Genomic DNA, 19,881 nt, shown 5'->3' with positions numbered 1-19,881 from the left:
AAGGGATTGTTTTTAGATTTTCTGTTCCCACCCCTGTAGTGCGAGGTACGGTTTTTCCCTCGTGCTGGTTGAAGCTGTACCAGAAGGTGGTCAGGGCAAGGGTCATTGTTAAGTGTTTGGACGGTGTCTCAGACAATGGGGACCTGTGCTGCTCGGACATAAATAGTATAAATTGTCAGCAGCTTCCCAAGTGACTGTTGGAAACGGGATGGTTTCACTTCCTTTCTTCTCCTATTGTTCATTTTTTTAATGATGTTTTTTACTAAATGCTTGCCAACAGATAAACTATAAAAAGACTTAGGACTTAACACATACAAAATAAAGTCAAAGTGAGTGCTTGGGCTGGGATGTTGTAAATTAAGTTTTGGTAACCTTTGAAATCTTTCTAATCCTTTTAAACATTTGTCATTTTATTAATAGGCTGTCTTTGTAGATTATAAAATATTGTTAAAATGAGAGCAGTTAGTGAAATATGTTATAATTGTTAGAGAATTGCCTTAAAGAATGTATGGGGAAACTAATCTGGAACTATGCGTTAATGCTGACCTGTGGAGCAATGGTGACACAGAATAATTTTTTTTGGCGGTAGCTACTCTTTACAAGATCACTTTAATGGTATATACTGAGAGAGGAGACTTCTGAGAAAGTGAAGTGTTTGGAGACTAATCTGTAAGTCAGATGTGTGTTGCAAGCGCCACCTCATCCTGTTTTGGTTTTTACCAGTGGGCCTTTTTGAAAACTGCATTACCTTATATTAGTCAAAGCAGTCGTGTTAGCTTTAGCAGTTTATTTTCGAGGTGGCATTTATGTGAGATGAACAAACTTAGCTTTATTCAAAGGAGACTTATTGAAAGATAATAATCTCATTAGTTACTTTCCAGCATTTAAGCAGGTAAAGTGACTAGCTGGGATGATGAATGTTTTAGTGTAATTGTTCTTCTGTCATCTTCAATCAAAAAAAATCCTTCAGGAAACAACTTAGAATAGATGGGCAGTTGATTCTTTTGGTAGCATATTTGACAGATACTAAACTAATGTTGCGTGTTGACTTTTTTGTAGCTCCAGTGAAGGATAAAAGTTGATGACATGACTTGCCTGTTGTAGATAAGCAAAGTTCTTGTTGGAAGGCTGCAATGCATTTATGTTAACACCCCAGTGAACACCTAGAAACGGTTACCTACTGACTGCCACCCTGTGCACTGGAACCTGTACCAATGTTATTTTTCTGTCTTTACACAGTGAATCTCTTCCTGACGGGGAAAATAGAAAGTGCTGTTACCTCATTAGGTAAGACGTACTTTTCTTATTTGTATTTGCTGTTCTTTTGAGTTGTTACTCTGCCTTTCCCACACAAAAAGATCTTTTAACAGAACAGTGTGACCTTTGCTTGAGACAGTAACAGTGACGTTGTAGTAAGTTTAGGACTTCCAAGTCTTGCTGGGGTTATAGGCTTCATCAGTGTCACTGTGCTAGGAAAAAATGGTAAGCTTGAGTCTAAGGTCGTAGTACGTGCTGGTATGTTCAGGGGAAAACTCTATGTTTAGGAAATGTGCCTGGGAATATTGAGCCAGGGACAGTGGCCCATTCCCAGGAGAGCTAAAACAAGAATGTGAAAAATGTCTCATGAGTGGAAATTCAACCAGAATCTCAGCACTTACTGTAATTTCCATCTCTATAGCAGTACTGTGACTTACTGACATTAAAGGAACATTGCAGTCAGGATCCTCTTAGTGATAAGGGCCCTCTTGTGCCTGTCAATCCACAGTCACTTTGGTAGGCATACTTTATGCCCAGAGAGGTTGCAACTTAAATTAAATGAGAAAAAAAAATAAGGGAAACAAGAGGAAAGAAATGGGGAAACATGGAAATAATTCTAAGGTAGTGGGTTGATTAATGTGGGAGCTTGAGCGTTCAATTCAACATGGGGGTTTGAGAAAAGGTTTAAATTAGGAAAAGGTAGTAATTTTATAATTAGGTAACTTCCTTAGATTTAGCTTAGGGGAAGTGTGGATGAACCATGTGGGACACGTGCTGTTTGCAACACAATATTTCCGTTCTTTCGTTGGAAAAAATCCAGAATGTCGTCTGTGTGCTAGTCTGTTCTGCCTAGGTGGTTCTTTGGCTTTTGATGGAGTTTGGCATGTATGGTATATGAGTCTGTGGAGCGTAACTTAAGTAATTACACAGTGGCTGGCCTAGACTGGTGGTACTGCCTCGGCCTGAAATATAGAATGCTTCATCCAGTTGGCTCTGCTGCTTTCTAGTGCTGTGCTTTGCTAGAAACAGAGTTGTAAAACCTGAATGTTGTGGCCTTCATGTTTTCTTGTCTCGATGCAGTTTTGAGTTACTTTGTCTCCTGACAGTGTAACTGGAGCCCTGGAGAAAAATGATCGTAAAAGGTCATTGCAGTACTGTGATTCACGTGTAGCTTCTCTGACCTACATGTTGGAGGTTAACTTGTTTGGATGGTGCCGTTGTAAGGCAGATGACCCTGCTAGAAGTCATCTTGTGGGAGATGTTCTTGGGGAGCCCTGATAAAAGTTAGGAGGAATGCTTGCTGTCTTAAACACTTCCTGACAAAGCAGCTGCTTACAGAGTTGATCTCTATGGCAAGGGATAGTGCGGTTTCTTTTCAGAAAGCCAGTAATAGCAGAGATAATGAGTTCTGGAGAATGCAGGTCAAGCCACCGTCTTGGCTGTATTTGTGCAAAGACTCTAAGTCAGAAAAACGGCTGCTGCTGATGCGGAGCAGCCCTCTCCTTGAGCCCCCTTTTTCTGGGCTCGGGTGAGCCAGTTCAGCCTGTTGATCCAGCAGAGCACGAGCTCAGATTTTGTCAGATCAGTAAGTGAACCCTTGGGCTGTGCCTTCGCTGATTCTGGTACCAGGGGCAGAAGCAGCCTGCTGGGAGACTGGATAAAGGGAAGGAGAGCCTCAAGTCCTTTTTTCTCCATAAGCGTAAGGGATCTGCATTAAGCAGTGTGTGCATGCCCTCCTGAGAGAGGATTTGGACAACTTGGGGAGAGTTTCCTGCTGGCCCTGACTGGGGAAGCGTGAATTGCCGAGCGTTCGATTTGGAGAGAAGGTTCCTTGTGGCAGGTGCAAGCCATCCTTTATCCTGTAGCAGGTGGTTGGGATGTGTCCCTTGGGATTGGGGCAGCCCCTGGGGCATCGCAGAAGGGTGTGAAACTGCAGGATTTATTTTCTGCTGGGATCATTTGATGATTTATTCCTGCACAGCGTCATGCCCACAGCACTGTCCTCTGGTGGAGCTCGATGTCTATTCTGTTATAGTTGCATTTGCAAATAAGAGTTATATTATTAATGTAAAGTTTTGGAAACTTTCTAGGAAATATTTGTGGCATATTTAACTGGCAGGTGGAAATCTACTGCTGTTGTTTACAGTAGAGGAAATCCATTTAATTATTACAGAAAGAGCCTCATTAAGATTTATGCCTGCTTGACAGAAACTCTCTGAGCTCAAGCCTTTTCTGGCATTTGTTTTCATTTTTGTTTGTATCCATAAAACATTCATTATTGTATGTCTTCAGAATGTATCTTTTAAAAAAAAAATCTCAGTAAGATTTTTGGTGGGTTGGTTAGCCAGTCCAGGGATTGGTATTATCTTACGTTTCTTCAGTAATCCTAAATGTGGAAAATGTAAGGTATTTGAGGCTCTTAGTAAATTGGGCTTTTACTTTTCTTCTGGATTTGTGCAGAAAGGCTGCAGAAAAAGAGAGAAACTCTTGGAAAAATGTTGTCACCACTCTTCTTGTGTGCTGTCACTGATGATAAGGCCTTCAGAATCCAAGACTTGTACCTTTCTATTTAGAGACTTCCCTTTCCTTTAGATGTTTTGGCAGCTTGAAAAGGCTTTTGTTTATCTTCCTTAAGGAATCACACTGTCATGCCCAGCTTGATAACACAATACTTAGGCATGTAAGTGATTCTGTGAACTTCATGGCCAAGAGTTGCAGAGGGAAGTGAGGCCCCTGGACTGACACTGAAACCCCAGCAGTATGAAATTGTGCCCTTCTGTGGTTCTTCTCTTTTGTTACCAGCACTGAAGGCTTTGTTTAGTACAGGTTTTTCTTTCAAAATTTATGTAGGCGAAAAAACAGCTGCTGAAAACAGTGCTCAGATACTTCACCTTGTCTGCCACACAGCAGTCAGTGTGCAAGGAGTAAAGAGGCAGATGACTGGTTAGGAAGGAGAACTATTGATTTATTACAAATACCATAGTAATGAGCATTGATGGGAAATCAAAGGCATCTGAAGCATAAGACAATTAAGTGAAGTTTGGGTAAACACAATAGTAGTTTTGAGGGGTGGATAGATGTGTATCCCTGGTTTGCTCCAATAGGTTTTAGGAGACTCTGGATATATCCTTAAAACAGTGTAATTATGTTTTGACAATATGAATTCAGATTAGTGGTCCATTCAATTCAGAAGTCTTTGTAAGGGTAAAGCAGTTGTCCTTTTATGAGTAGAGCTTAATGAAATACTTGTGTGTTAGAGGGATAAAGCCATGGGAAAGTATTGAGCAATAATGACCATTGCCAGATGAACTGCCCAAAATGGTGTATAGTGTCAGTGCTGCCTTTACCTTGCTTATATCCTTAGATTTTCACAGCTGCAGTTCTTCTGTTAGAATGGAAAATGTTTTTCCTTTGTCTGTTGTTCTTTCCATGTCCCACATTTATAGCAGATGTGCAGTGTTAATAAGAAAAAGTGTTTCTCACTGAGAACCTAAACTGTCATGTTACATCAGATCCACTGCTTACAAATTAGGAAACTATAGATTATTGCAAAAGAAAAAAATGCTAGCGATGTTACTTCAAAAAAGCTGGTATACTTCAAATAACTATTGCTCAGGCTTGTAAATACTTCCTAAAACTGACAAATGAGTATTTGGGAGAATAAAAGCTCTGCTTAACTGCACTGGTGAATGTGCGAGTGGATGTGCTCATGCAGAGTCACCAGTGTGTCAGTGGGACTTCTTCAGGATGGAGACTAAAATAAGCTTTGTGTGGTTATGATTCCATTCTCTGTTCTAACGCGTATCCTATGAATAAAGAATGTTAATCCAGAACAGTATTTGGTACAAGGGGAACAAAAATATTTGCAGAGCTGTTGCTGGAAGCCTGTAGATAGTGCTGTCTGGTGTATTTGTTCTTTCTTTGTGCATTCTGTTTCCTTCGCATTGAGAAGTTTTAGTAATCTGGGAGTTATGAAATGCAGTATTTCCAGCTCCTTTTATGTGGTTGCTAGCTCTAGGTCCTCTTATGCTGCTATGATACGTTGATGCAATGACAAGTGTGTGGAGGAGCACATTGAAAGAATTAAATAAACTGAGAACTAGAGTTGAAAAGTTCTGTGGATCTTAAATTTGCTTTTATAATTCTGTAATTGCATCTGCATCTCAGTATTTTGCCCCTCTGGTTTTATAAATGTGATAACAAAAATGTTCTTGGTTTTGGTAACTGCTTTACTATAAAATATTTGTTTGGAAAATAGATGTTTTTGTGTATTTATGTATTCTGTATGCTTTTGTGGCCTTTGAAACTAGTAGGAATTATATGCTTATGTTTCTCATACTTGGAGAGTAAAAATAATGGCTTTTAATGTTTTGCCTCAGGTAAGTTACCTCTTGCTTTTTCTGTTCCTGTGGATCTCACTTTGAAAGTGCTCACTGTGAACCCACAGAACAGCACTGAGCACAGATTTGCTGGTGGGGGGATCCTGCAGGCTGGCCCTGGCCTCAGCCCCAGCCAGGAGCTCTGGGGACAGCCCTGACCCCGACTCGATGGCAGCCAGACAGCTTTGCCAACACCTTCACCCCGTCCCTCCAGTGCCGCTGAATCTGATCTTGACTGAATCGAAAACGATGCATTTCTGTGGCTGAATTTCAGGCAATGCTGTAAATCTGTGATTCATAACACAGTGTATTTGGATGTATATGGGTGTGAGGAAACTTGAGGTATACGTAGCCTTTTTTTTTTTCTTGCCTCCTTTTTAAGCTATGAGAAAGTAAGCTCCTGTCAAAAACTGAAATATTCAGCTGCAATCCAGAAGTCATGCTCAAGATAGTAATTTGTTTTAAAAATAGTTTAAAAAATATTTTTGGAGAATGTTCAGAATAGCTATTGCATTACACAGAATTTGCCCTCTTGTAGTCTGCTGAGAATACATTTTCCCATCAGAACAGCTTTCCCACTTGTCCTTGGAACATTTCACTTTCATTTTTGAATTGCTTAATTACAAATTATAAGTATTTGATGTAGCCTTAATTGGCCTGCTGTTTTCCATAGGAAGATCTGAAAGTGCTTTGAAAATATTGAGCTTTATTTAGCCTTGTTTATTCCTTTCCCTGTCTGGAAAGTTTCTTCTACCTATGGGAGAAGGAATTTAGGGTACTTGGTAATGTTCAATGAAAACATTTGATGTTGGAATCCGGTTTACTTTTTTTTGGAGGGGGGCAATTTTTTTAAACTGTTACAAACTCTTCAGGTCTGTCGTGTGGTCAGGAGAATAAGCAACATTTCCAGGAACACATTACAACAAAATGAGTTTCTAGATACTTTACACTGAATATGGATCTTCTTCAGTTGCTGGGTGATATACCTGGGCTTCGGGAAGCTGCTAGGAACGATATCTGTATTGCATCCTCTTGGCAAATCCATGCAGTAAAATCGATTGTAGCCTTTGGTAGATTCATCCAAGGTTATTGATTGATCCTGCATTGAAATGCAGGTTATGCTTACCTACACTCAAAGCGGGTGTCTTTAATTAAAAACAGGGGCAGGGAAGAAAGCAGCAAGAGGATAAAACTGTTGTCTTTCATTTGTCTGCAGTCACTAGAAATTGATGAAAGCTCTTGTAGCTAATGTGAATTGTTGATTAGGCAAAGCATTAACAATAATATTTTTTTCCCCTCTTATTAACAGCTGCTTGCAGTGGAGAACCAGAACAGCACACAGAAAGGCGGGGAGTCATCTATAGCCCATCTTGGCCACTGAACTATCCTCCAGCTGTAAACTGCAGCTGGTACATTAAAGGAGATCGTGGAGACATGGTGACAATTAGGTATGGTTTGATATTCTGTGGAGATAAAGGATTACTTTCCTGAAATGAAGCAAAATGCAAGTCCTTATCTGATACACCAGTATGAGGCTGTTTGTCAGAGCTACTGAGTGGTTGACGGAAGCTGATTACACTGGAGCGTGATTGCAGGTTTAGACCTCTCTCATTTTAGAAATGTTCCACTGTGTGTTGTGTCTGTAGACTACTTTTGGCATTCTTTATTATATATGCAAGTCACTTGTAGTATTTTAATATATTTATCTTCACAATGCCTGTGTGAGAATTCGTCCACCTCTGGTAGATGAAGAGGTGGGAAACAGTGATATATTTACTCACAGTAAACAGTCCCTCTTTTCTTCATTGCTTATAAATAGGAGTAGGTGAAGGCTATAAAACCTGGAACAGCCTTGGTGGGATACGTAGAATTCTTACAGCAAAAGCTTTTTCTCTAATGTCTTGAAATGGTGCTATGTTTAATTGGCAATGGAAGATAATCAATGCTTATTGTTACTTGTTAACCAAACGACACATGCTTTTTCTGCTTAATATTTATTTCCAACATAATTAAATAATAGTTGGCATTTATGGCACAATTTCTGCTTATTCTTTAAAAATACCATTCAGAAAAGACTAGACTATATTACAAATGGTTTGCTAAGAATGTTTAGGCTATAATATCACCATACTACGAATATGCTTAATTTCTTTGGGCTAATTGTAGTGTTCTTCTCATACCAAGAATTTATTATTTTAAAAAAAAAAAAAAGCAAGCCTAGGAGAGGGTTTTTTGTTTGGTTTTTAGTACTGTTGTATTTGACACCATCTGCTCATTCTTTGCTCAGCTGCTTAAAAGGACTGCAAACCTCTTCAACTGCAGATGCTCAGCAATTAAAAACAACTCTGCCACAGATGGAATAATACAAGGGCTCCACCATCCTTAGTTCAAAATAGGAACCACTCATCAAAAGTAAGGAAGTAGATACCTGCCAGCATTTGAGATCCATAAATAGAAACATGCTTTTAAACCCCATTAAATTGTATTGGACTCGGGGAATTTATTTCAAAGCAGAGATTGTTGGAAACTCAGAGGAAGCAAACAAATGAGATGCAGGACTTGGCTGTCGAGAGTAGTTCTGGAGTTTATGCTATGAAAACATCTCAGAGCTCCCAGTTAGAATTAGGATTCTCTTCTGCAAGTACAAGTGTGACTGACAGAGGCTAAAGAAATAAAGGGAAGTAAGATGAGGAAACAAGTAATGATGTGTGTGTACAGTTTAGATGTGTGCATAGCAATATGGTTTGAAAGATTTCTTCTTAATGGGTTTGTTTTCTGTCACTGCCATATCCTGCCCTCCCATGCACGTGCAAACAATGGAAGCTGTGTGTTGACATCCTGGGGAGTAGCGTTGTACTGCTACATTTCTGACTATAAATGTACTTGGAACGACTCACTCCAGCGTATGAAATGCAAAATGTTACAGCATCAGAGGATTTCTTTAGAAGGTCGTAGCTATCGTAATGCCAAGGTCATAAAAGAAGCAGCTGCCTTGCCTAGGCTGGTATGACATAGGCAAACTGGGAAAGAGGATTCAAATACAAACATTTTTTTCTTCTTAACAGTTGGGTATGCTTCTTGTCTTAACAGTGGGCTGATAAGGGCATAAAAGAATAGCTTTTTAAATTTTCGTAGGAAAATCAAACACGGTTCTTGTGATAACATCTGGATTTTGAAAGGTTTTTTAAAAAAACCCATCTCCTTTGTGTTATGTTACGCTGACTGCATTTCCTTTGATCTTGAAGTCTCACTGACAGTAAGACAGCAATGTTATGTAAGTATCATATTTGAGATAGAGCAGGAGTCATTAAAGGATAAAATTGCAACTGAAAGTAGTTTTGATTTCTAGAACATTTGCAGTTGGCGGTCATTTTTTATAAACCTATTATTCAGCAGCTTTCAGCAGAGCAGTGCCCAGATTGACATGTGGATGTAAGATGCTGTCTGCCGTGGGTATGTCCTTTAGAAGCTTTGTCTTAATATCTACCTTTCATGTGTGTGTATTGATTTTCTTCATATCCTCGCATTTCCATGCTTATTGTTTTGCTTTATAGTTACTTTTTAGAAATCCTCGGGGGAAACTTCACAAGAACAAAAAATACATGTTATTTGTGCTTATATCTCTCTGTTAATTACGCATATTTCAATACTTACTTTTGAGTTTGTGTGTCTGATGGGAAAGTGTGTTGAGACCTGGGAACAAGTGTGTAGCTACTGTTTTCCAGGACTGTGTTGCGTCACTTTAGATTCAGGTAATCAGTCTGTTAGTTACTGGTTTGGAAACTACTTGATTTTCCTCCTGTTTTCTCTATTTTTATGCCTGTTTTCACAAAACTATGTAAAAATCCTGTAAGATCAGGTTATGGTGTCATATATAGTAACTGCCTTTGTACCATCCTTTACAGGCTTTATATGTGTATGTTTCCTTGTATTTGGGAAATAAGGTCAAAATTATTTTGCTGTTACCAGATGGCTGTAATTAACCTGATACAGACAGAGTATAAATGAATTGCATTTTATTATAGGAATTTATGAGACTGAGAGTAAAATATTCTCTGTGTTCAGAATTCAAGATAAGAGTATTAAAAAGTGATCTACTTAGTGATCCACTCAAGCTGTCTCTTAATAATTGAGGTGGGGGGGAATCACATTCTTTGGCTTTCACTTCAGTGACTCACGTCATTGACTTAAAAAAAATAAATTTTCAGATACCATCTGAGTTTCAATTTCCGAGTAAAACTGAGGCCTGTTTTGTAAAGGCTTGCTGGTCTGTAATTGTATAAAGAGTTAAAGGGACTGCTTCATAGTCTATTTACCAAACTCACTGTGTTTCAGAACTTGACATTAATTGGAATAAAACTCATAATAGCCATTTATTTCATTCAGTTGCATGTGCTCGGCTTTTGAAAACACAGCCCCTGTGTGTCTCGCCTAAGGTTACACAGTTAAGCTGGTGCTTGGTAGCTGGGAGGAGAATAGAGCTTTCCTGACTTCCAGGTCCTTGTGCTTCAGTGGTTAAGCAGAGGTTTTTAATGAGCCAATTAAGTCATCAGTTGTTCACAGACTGCACTTGCTGTGAGAGGCTGGCAAACAGAAGTAACTTTTCTTGCTTAATTGGCTGGTCTGTTTTATTTTGGGACTGTGCTCTACTGATCTACCCATAATATTTATTCTCCAATTCTTTAATGAGTTTAGAGGGCCAAATTGGACATTTATTTTATTAATTTATTTACTAATTAATTTAGATATTACATCTGCTGGGCCTCCAATAGTTTACCCTTTTTGTTCATTTTCCTGATAATCCCATGTTTGTCCTTTTCCAGTTATTAAGAATGCCTTTTTTATTTTTAAGCTTTAATCTGTAGTTGCTCATGCTTAAATTACTAAAAGGGTTGTAAGGAATTCCCTCCACTATTTATACTTTTTTTTTTTTTAGCTGCTACTGTGCCTTTCAGTGCAGATGGCAAAAAGCTTAGCTCTGCTAAGCATTAGTTTTGCAGGTAGCACAGTTTTTTCATATTTTCAGAGTGTAAATGAGTATTTGTGATAAGCTGATTTAATGAAGTTCTTTCCAGCAACATAAAAATAGTTGACAGTTAGTAGGAAAATACTGTATGCTTCCATTGGCCTCACTTGAGTAATTTTACGGGCAAGATTTGATACATATGGCTGATCCTGTAATTTTCTGTAAGGTCCTGGAGTCCTGCTCAGTGTTGGAGGTAACTTTGTTTTAGTATCATAGGACTGAAAGGAAACTGAGGTGATTTTACCTGTTTCTGCAGAATTCTGTAAAAGCAGTTTTAGTGCTGCATTTGTCAGTTCACATTGAGTTGTTCTGATCCTCAGAGTTTGAATGCTTCCAGTCTTTAATAGTCTATTATTGTACTTCAATATAAAATGAGAAGATTTCTTAAAGGAATTAGTTGCAGAAGAGGCATTCGAAAAGCCAGGTAACTGGAGTTAGTGCTTTTGAATAACCTCTTTCACAAGAAATAAAACCTGCAAAGTTCGGTCCGATAATTTTGATCCTTTATGCCTGTCTCCTCCTCTGTTCCTGTATTGTGCTGCAGATACAGGTCACAGTGAGAACAGCCTAAGAGACAAAGCACTGGAGAGGATGTTCTATGTGTTGGGCTGTCTATAGATAAAGGCTGTAGTTGAGGAGTGCAAGGGCTGGAATTCAGTGCCACTGTACATTGCAGCTTGCACAGTGGGAGGGACTTCTGGGCCCCCATCCCACTCCTTCAGACATGTGATTTGCTGGAGGGAGTTGGTGACTGAACCTTTCTTTTGCTTTTCCTCCCAAACTCTGCCCAAGATGTTTAAAAATACCGCAGTACTGACGTGCTGCGCGAGATGTGGGTGATGTTACCCGTTAGTACGCTCTGTTTCAGTATGACTTGATTCAGTTTCTTGTTTCAGTTACAGAAAATGACGTGGGTTTTGGATACAAAGGACCTGCCTTATGAACTGTAACTACAGATTTCATTCAGCACTTTTCCAAAGAGTGTGAGATGTTTGTACAGTCCTACAAGCAGTTCCTTATTTCCACTGCATACGTTCAATCATTCAACCATTGGGCTAATCCTTTTGACAGAAAAATATGCATTCCGGTTTAAGAAAGTTCAGTGGAATAAATAAATGTCCCTGTGCTCTATTTTGTGGGTAGCAGAATTAAATTATTCTTCAGAAGACTGTAACAACAGCAGCGTTAGATTTAATTACAGATGATGAAAGAAGTGAAATAGCAGAGGTTGAACACATGATTCAGGACTCTTAGAATAAAACAGTGGGCTATTTACTGTCAGATTCATATGGCAGAAACTTCTTACACAAAACGTCGTTGTTCCAAGTGCATTATAAAGTGAAAACCAATTTTATATATTTATATGTGCACACATGTGTATGCATGTTGTTTTGTATTTCTTGAAAAAGAAGTGGTTTTTGTAACTGGGTTGGTTAATGGCTTGTTCAAATATGTCATGCTTTTGGTCCTGAGTAAAAATCAATGTTTATTTAAATGGGACAAAATTTGCTTCCATTGGAGATGATATAACTTAAAAGGATGCTGGAGTTAAGTGACAATGCCTTAACCAAAGCACAGTTTCTTCGAAATATGTCTGTTAATTAGTTTGCATGAGGTAGTAAATAATTGCTTTGGCTTTTTGCCCTTAGAAGGAGAGATTTTAAACTGCTATGGTATGAATGATACATAAAACTTTGCATCAGAACTGGAACATCTGTATTTCAGGGAATTGTGTTTATTCAGTGGTATTTGAAACTCCTAGGCACCTGTGATTAAGATGCTTGGGCTTTTTTGAAAAAGAGTTTGTTCTTAAGAATATTCTGTATTGCCCTTTGTCAAATACCAAGGCATTTGTTTTGGTAGCTCATGCTTCCCTGAGAGGCATGGTGTTTTCAGGGAGGCTATTAAAGATGATACTTCCTTGCAGGTCTGTTCTGCCTCATCACACTTGTACTCAGTTGGTTTTGTGGCTAAAGCTTGAATTTCTTAGTGGAGAAGTGAGGGATTCTGCTCTGAGTATTTTTGGATCCACAGCTGACACCCAGAAAAATCAGTTATTCTCTGTATGCCTTTGCTTATGCCTTGGATGGTGGGACTAAGGTTTCTTCCTCTTCCACACCCTTTATAATAAACCAAAAAAAGCTCATTATTAGCACTGTACAATGCTGTATTCTCAAGATGCAAATAGAAGATACTGTGAATTATAAACAAATGCAGGCTCTCCAGAGGTATGGCTATCATCTGCAGAGGAGTTTGTAAACAAGACGTGTGCGTGTAGCTGACTTTTCTGTGCTCTTCCTTTGTGTGAATCTTAAAACTGTTAAAACATTTTCTTTCTTTCTTTTTTTTTCTTATTTCCTCCTAGGAAGATGCAGACAGCTTACTGTGTAGGCAAATTCTCCACTGGGTGTGTGCAGTCTGTGTTGTGTAACAACACTACGTGTGAATTATTTACCTGATGGACAAAAGCAGTGCTTTGCAACAGAGTGGAGAAAATGAGTGGCTATGGGAGTGCAGGGAACTGGGTAGGATAGAGTGGCCCTGGTACATCTCAAATAACTATAGATATAAGAGATCAAAAGATTTAGTAAATGGTCTTGTTTGTATTGCACAAGCAGAAGTTTTTCTAGTCATTCCACGCCCCCTGCCCCTTCCTTCCCAGTTCTGAATTTCCATTTTTTGCTTCAGTGGTTGTTCCCTTTTCTTAAAAATTTTTATTGTTGGGCTGATGGGTAATTCTAATACTTACCCAAAAAGTGTTTATGACAAGAAAACCCTACAAACAACCCTCTGAGTAGATGATAGAAACCCCTGTTGATGTCTGATGCCAAAAAGAGTTACAGAGAGCAAAACCAATGCAAAAGGTCAGTATTGCTGGCTCGCATCTCTTGCAACACACTTGACATGGGTGCCCACAGTTTCACTGATGCTTTGTATAATTCCTTTTCATGCTGTAGTGACTGTTCGTACACTTTATTGGCCATTAAAAAGTTCTTTGCAGAACATCTGGGACAGAGATACTCTTCAGTTTACCTTTGCATACTTAAATCTCTTCATTCTGACTGCACAGTCGTCTAAAACTTCATTGTAAAATATGCCTGCACATATGTTGTTGGATGTGTCTTAATTTCCAGTTTAACACCTTCAGTGTTCTCTTCTTGTTTTCTTGCTGGTATTTTTTTTTCTTTAGAGTTAAGTTGATATGTTTGGCAGAGTTTACAGGTATGTGTGTAGGGTGGGTCTCCTGCTTAATTGAACTGGCTAGTTCATGTCTTTCCCTTTCACCTTCAAACAGTGTGATCTGGCAGGCATTGACGACCTTTTGTAAATACACAGAGATACCAAAAATTATCTTTCCATTTATCTTTCTCAAAGAATTTTTCTTTTATGTTTGTGAAAAGTCCTTTGTGTGAGGAGTTCTGTGTTTTGTAGCAGCATCTCAGCCATTGTGAAACTTCTGTCTAGGTATTTGCATGCAGTATGCACTGACTTCCACAAGTGTAGCTGAGTTATATAAAAATGGACCAAAATTAATTTCCAAGTGTCCTGAACAATGTGCCCTTTCCTAATGAGTGTGTTCTTCTGTGCAATGGTATTGCCATTGGAGATCACTGAATGCAAATATAATCTATTTCATCAGACTGAACAAATAGCCTGCATGGTCTCTGAGCTGCAGGTTAGGGAGAGTTATCTGGTTGTGTTCAGTGTTCTGTGAGCAATTGGGGCACCTCTTTGCACTGTGTAAGCTACTATTGAATAATCACTGGGCTTGGGTCAGTGGAAGGGTTGGAGGTTTGACTTTAAAAGGTTATAGGCTTGTTTTCTCTGTATTTGCATTCCCAGAAAGGTAATATTTTGAATTAAAAATAGAATTAAAAAAATAGAATTGAATTAAATAAATGATTTTTTTCTCATGTATTTATCCCTTTAGGGTTTTTTTTACTGCTTCTTGTAGTTATTTTTCCAAGACAGTAGTCTCCCCTCTCATCCCCCCTCTCATCCCATAGTTTCATAGCTTTTAAGGGTGGAAAATACTGCTGGAATTAATCTACCTTCTGTACAACGGATTCTGGAATTTTGCTTTTATTCATACCTGTATTTTAGGAAGCGGTTTTGTTTAAGGACTCTGAGTAAAAGAGGGCTCATCCTTTCAGCTTCTGGAGCTACTTGGCATGCTGTTTGTGCCTGTGAGATATGGGTGTTTTTCCAAATTGGGGGAATTTGAGTGCTCTGTTTATATGTACTCAAGATACTGTAGGTGTTTCATTATCTTTGAATGCGATCTCTTTATGTCAGCACTGTTTGATGCACAATGTCAGCTGTTGCGGTCTGGTTTTTCTCTGTTTGACTTTGTTCCAGATACATGTCCTCTTGGTAACTTGTGTTTTCTTTTGTAACTAACAGTTTTAAGAACTTTGATTTGGAAGACTCTCCGAAGTGTGCAGTAGACTGGTTGATGATTGGCCCCTCTTCCAAGCGGGAGGAGTACAAAGTGTGTGGATCTTCCATACCTCCGTCTTTCATCTCTTCAAGGGACCACGTTTGGATATTTTTTCACTCAGATGCATCAAGCTCAGGACAGGCTCAGGGATTTCGCCTTTCTTATATTAGAGGTAAAACCTTACAGTTTTGTTGGCTTCACTTGTACTCTCTCTGGCAAAACTTGAGGCCTGTAGTATTTTCTTGTTGATGGAAGTCTTGGTCCGGTCTTGATGACTGTGAGGTAGTGCTGATACTATTTCCACTTGGCTTTTGAACAGTATTCCTGAAGTGTACTGACCTGACCGATTGACTTGTGATGTGCAGGGTAGCAGACATTAAAAAGTGTTATCAGATGGTTCCAGAAGTTTTGATGCTGACTTTGTTCTCCTTGCCCTCTTTCCCAGGAAAGATAGGCCAGGCCATGTGCCAGTCAGATGAATTCCGCTGTGCAAATGGAAAGTGTATTCCCAGTACCTGGAAATGTAATGCCATGGATGAGTGTGGTGATAACTCGGATGAGAGGAACTGCACTGTCCCTCCAACAGAGCCTCCGTCCAGCATCTGTCCCTCAGGAATGTTCCAGTGCAATGCAGCTCACTCCACCAAGTGCTTGATGAACGAGCTGAGGTGTAACTCAGTGAAGGACTGCAGTGATGGTTCGGATGAAGATAATTGTCCTGATCTTTCCTGTGGCAAAAGGCTGGGTAATTTTTATGGATCTTTTGCTTCCCCAGACTTATTCCGTGCTGATCACAGCAGATCAGACCTTCGTTGCACATGGTACGTGGACACACAGGATAATCGACATGTCCTGTTGCAGCTTGATTTGCAGTTAGGCTACAACGACTACATAAAGGTGTATGATGGCATCGAAGAGAGAGGTGATAAATTAATGCAAACATTTTCGTACCACAACAATAGACATTCAGTGAGTGTGGAGTCGTCAAAGGGCCAGCTCACTGTCTCATATCATGCCCGCTCCAAGAGCACTGGCCATGGGTTCAATGCTACCTATCAGGTGAAAGGCTATTGCCTTCCTTGGGAGCACCCTTGTGGAAGCGATGAGGAGTGTTTCACAGATAAGCAGCACTGTGATGGCTGGTGGCACTGTCCAAATGGCAAGGATGAGGAGAACTGTCCCGCTTGCCAGAAGAATGAATACCCATGTGAAGGAAACAGTGGGCTTTGTTACTCAGTCCTTGACCGCTGTAATAACCAAAAGAACTGCCCAGATGGCTCGGATGAAAAAAACTGCTTTACTTGCCAACCAGGAAACTTCCATTGTGGTACAAATCTGTGCATCTTTGAGACTTGGCGCTGCGATGGCCAAGAAGACTGCCAGGATGGAAGTGATGAACATAACTGCCTGGTGATCGTTCCCAGGAAGGTCATCACAGCTGCTCTGATTGGGAGTCTTGTGTGTGGCTTGCTGCTGGTGATAGCACTGGGTTGTGCATTTAAATTATATTCTTTGAGGACCAGGGAATACAGGTAAGCAGCTTGTTTTTATGATGATTTCATAGCTGTGGCTTTTTTTCTTTTTTGTTTAAAGGAAAAATAAGGTCAGTTGTTAACCAGAGAAATTGCAAAATACTATGAAATCAATCCAAGGAATTGATAACAATTAAATAGCAGTCACTGCATTAGGCTTAGAGAAGAGTGTTTAAGATTTTCAGAAGTAGTGAGGGGAATGTCAGCTCTTCTGTGGTCTATGAGTAATACACATTTATTGTGCAGTCTGGCAGAACCTGTATCTAACTTAAATCAAAACTGTTTTGAGCGGTTTCCTCTCCCACCTCCTTCTCCTGCAACAAACCCCTTGCACTGCCAACAGCTGAACGCTGAACTGTTACAGTGAAGTCTTTGCTGAATATGAACTGAGTAACTCTCCCCTCACCCTCTCCAAATACTGCAGTTCCCAGTTCTGCTAAAAGTGATGTCCTGCAGTGGTGGCAGGAGTTTTTTACCTCCGCTGTTCCCATCAGTCTGAGCTCTACCCCTGTACCCTGGTCCTATATGCCGTGCTGTATTGATAGTGTGTGTATGTGTTTCCATGTCTGCATTTGTGCAAGCGTGGTTCTGCCCTTTAGGAGAGGGTCACAAGGGACTTTGTGAAGCCTATCTCTGCCGTATGCACCAGCTCTGTGCTGTGCTGCTGACACCATTTCTGTTTTCAGCACGGCACGCTTTACATTCTCTCCTGATCAAATCTGCATGATTAAGGAGCTGGAAACCAGCCGCCGTGCTATGTTGGGAACCTCAGTGCCTCGGTTCTGGCAGGATAGCCAAAGCTCTCTGCAGCTGCAAGCTGGCCCTGTTGTGTGATTGTTTCCAGTTCCTAATGTTGTATTTTCTAAAAATAACTTCTGGGTCCTTGCTGAACGAGTTACCGATGTTACTGGCATAAGCCGGCGTATTGAAAAAAGCTTCAGTTGCCACAGAGTCCAATCTGGGACCACACCAAAGAGTTTGCTGATTTGATTCACTGATGCTTATACTCTGTACTCGTATTTCTTTTGTTTATTTTAGCATCCTGAGCCTAGCTGAAGGTTTGTGGTTTTGATACTAGTGTGAAGCCCTCTGGAGTACTTTTATACGGTAATGTGAAGGAGGCAGGACAGCCTGACTGTTATTTCTCTTCTGTTTTTTTTTCTGTTTCCAGAGCATTTGAGACGCAGATGACACGACTTGAGGCAGAGTTTGTGCGGCGAGAAGCTCCACCTTCCTATGGGCAGCTGATTGCACAAGGACTCATCCCCCCTGTCGAAGACTTCCCTGTGTACAATGCATCACAAGTACGGAGTCACGAGTGCCAGTGAACCTATCAGCAGCCAAACTGCTATAAATTAGAATCTGTCTGGAACCGTGTTCTTTTAGTAGCTGTGCTAATTATGTGGAAGTCAGATACAAATGTGTATTATTTTTTACAATTACGCTTCTTGGTGCTGTGCATCATTTTGAACACATTAAATGTGTTTGCTAGGGAACAGCAGTGAGATAAGCACATGCTGTTTTGCTGTACATCATGATAGAATAAACAGAGACACAGAGAAAGGTCAGAAAATAAATCGAAAAAAGGCTTTACAAGCTGAAGCTGTAAATGTGCTTGAAACGATAAGAAAGTAAGGTCTCTAGCAGTATTTTTTGGAAATTCTAGGATTATTTTTAATTTACAATTACATTACACTGAGAAGCCATTAAGTCACTCTTCTATTTCATTGCCGAGTTCTGAAAAATCTCCTGTGCTGTCAAAAGTATCGAACTGTAACACAGTTCCTAGTGTGATAAAGCACTTGTAGTTTGTTACTCGTGTGGAGAAGTAGTTTGTTTTGGACCTTTGCTGTTGTCATCAGCTTTTGCGGATCCTCTGCTTTTGCTGATGATAGAGCACTCAGTGGACTGCAGTCTGATTATTTGGTGGTGATCTTGTTGTGTGAGTGGAGCATCTTCCTGGGCAGATGAGTAGAGCTTAAACTCATAAAGGAAACGCTTTAAGGAAGAGTCTTTTGGTATTGGCAGAGCTGTCTTTGGTATTCTTAAATAGTTCATTAGAAAATATGCATTTAACAAGGAAGCACTGGGATCAAGTCTGAGAATTCTGGTAAGGTGGAGATGTTAGTGGAAAGAACAGGGTTTAGGAGATGTCTTTTGAGTATGCGTGAAATCATAGTTTGTTACATCTGTGTTACAGGCTTCTGTGCTGCAGAACATTCGAACAGCAATGAGGAGGCAGATGAGACGACACTCGTCAAGACGTAGCTCGTCTCGGCGGCGCTTGGGCAGGCTCTGGAACAGACTCTTCCACAGACCGCGGGTGAGAGGACAGATCCCGCTCTTGACGCCTGCCCGCAGTTCACAGACTACACTGGGTGATGGCATCATCAACCGTGCCGATGGGACCATTCGGAGTCCTCCACCTTCCCCCGAAGGACCTAGTTTAGAGGCAGATGCCAATGGCCAATCCAGAGGCCTGCAAGAAGCTGGATGTAGCAGCTTGCAGCCAGAGGCTGAAATCACAGAGCCATCGCCTTCAAATGTCTTACCGAACACTTGCACAGCTGCACACGCAGAGCCTGAGGCTGGACACGCTGATAAATCTTTAGGTGCTGAGACTTCTGGCAGTGAGGTTAAGCAGTCCAGTAAAGTGGACTCAGGAAAGGCTTTCAGAGATCCTTTATCTGAAAGTGTTACAGAAACGATCCATGGAGGGTCAGCATCCAGGAGGACTGTCCCAGAGGGCAGTAGTTTAAGTAGAAGTCATCCGCTGAGTGAAGAGCCATGCAGGTTACCCTTAAAAAAGTGGGAGTCTGCTTATTCAGACAGCCCTATGAATGTTCATATCCAAGTGGATGGACAAAACCGATGTTGCCCTAACTCGTACCAGGAGGAGCCTTTGGGTATTCATGCGGCTTGTTGCCATTCTGTGGAAGTGCCAATGTTAGAGTCCTCTGCTCCCCTCTCTGAAATCAATACCAGTGATGATGAATCTTTACTTGTTTGCTAATAAAAAAATTTGGTTTGGCCCTGTAAATTTTGTAACTTCATTGTTTATATGACAGTGCACTTTGATGATAGGTGATACGTCTGTGCTCTCGAGTTTGTCTCTTAAAACCAGTGTGCTTTAATCCCGCAGGGAGTACAGTACAAGAGTAAATGGGACAAGTTTTTGTCTTTGTTGCTATTCCTGAAACTCCAGTGGGGCAGAAGTAGGCCAGTACGCGATATCGGGCTAGGAGA

General features: G+C 40.3%; 1 protein-coding gene across 1 annotated transcript; it reads left to right on the top strand.

Moving 5' to 3' along the window:
• Positions 1-1,239: 1,239 nt before the first annotated feature.
• On the top strand, positions 1,240-19,881 carry LOC104536324 (low-density lipoprotein receptor-related protein 3-like; the record flags this gene model as incomplete). The annotated part of the gene is made up of 6 exons (XM_010178896.1): positions 1,240-1,287; positions 6,946-7,084; positions 15,067-15,275; positions 15,549-16,635; positions 17,807-17,939; positions 18,836-19,881. Coding segments are annotated over 6 exons (2,429 nt in total), but the record flags the coding sequence as incomplete, so codon positions are not given.

The sequence above is a fragment of the Mesitornis unicolor genome, unplaced genomic scaffold (assembly GCF_000695765.1).
Source record: "Mesitornis unicolor isolate BGI_N332 unplaced genomic scaffold, ASM69576v1 scaffold50122, whole genome shotgun sequence".
NCBI classification, from domain to species: Eukaryota; Metazoa; Chordata; class Aves; order Mesitornithiformes; family Mesitornithidae; genus Mesitornis; species Mesitornis unicolor.
Note: the sequence above shows the minus strand (reverse complement) of the source record. Positions and strands in the feature narration are given on the sequence as shown.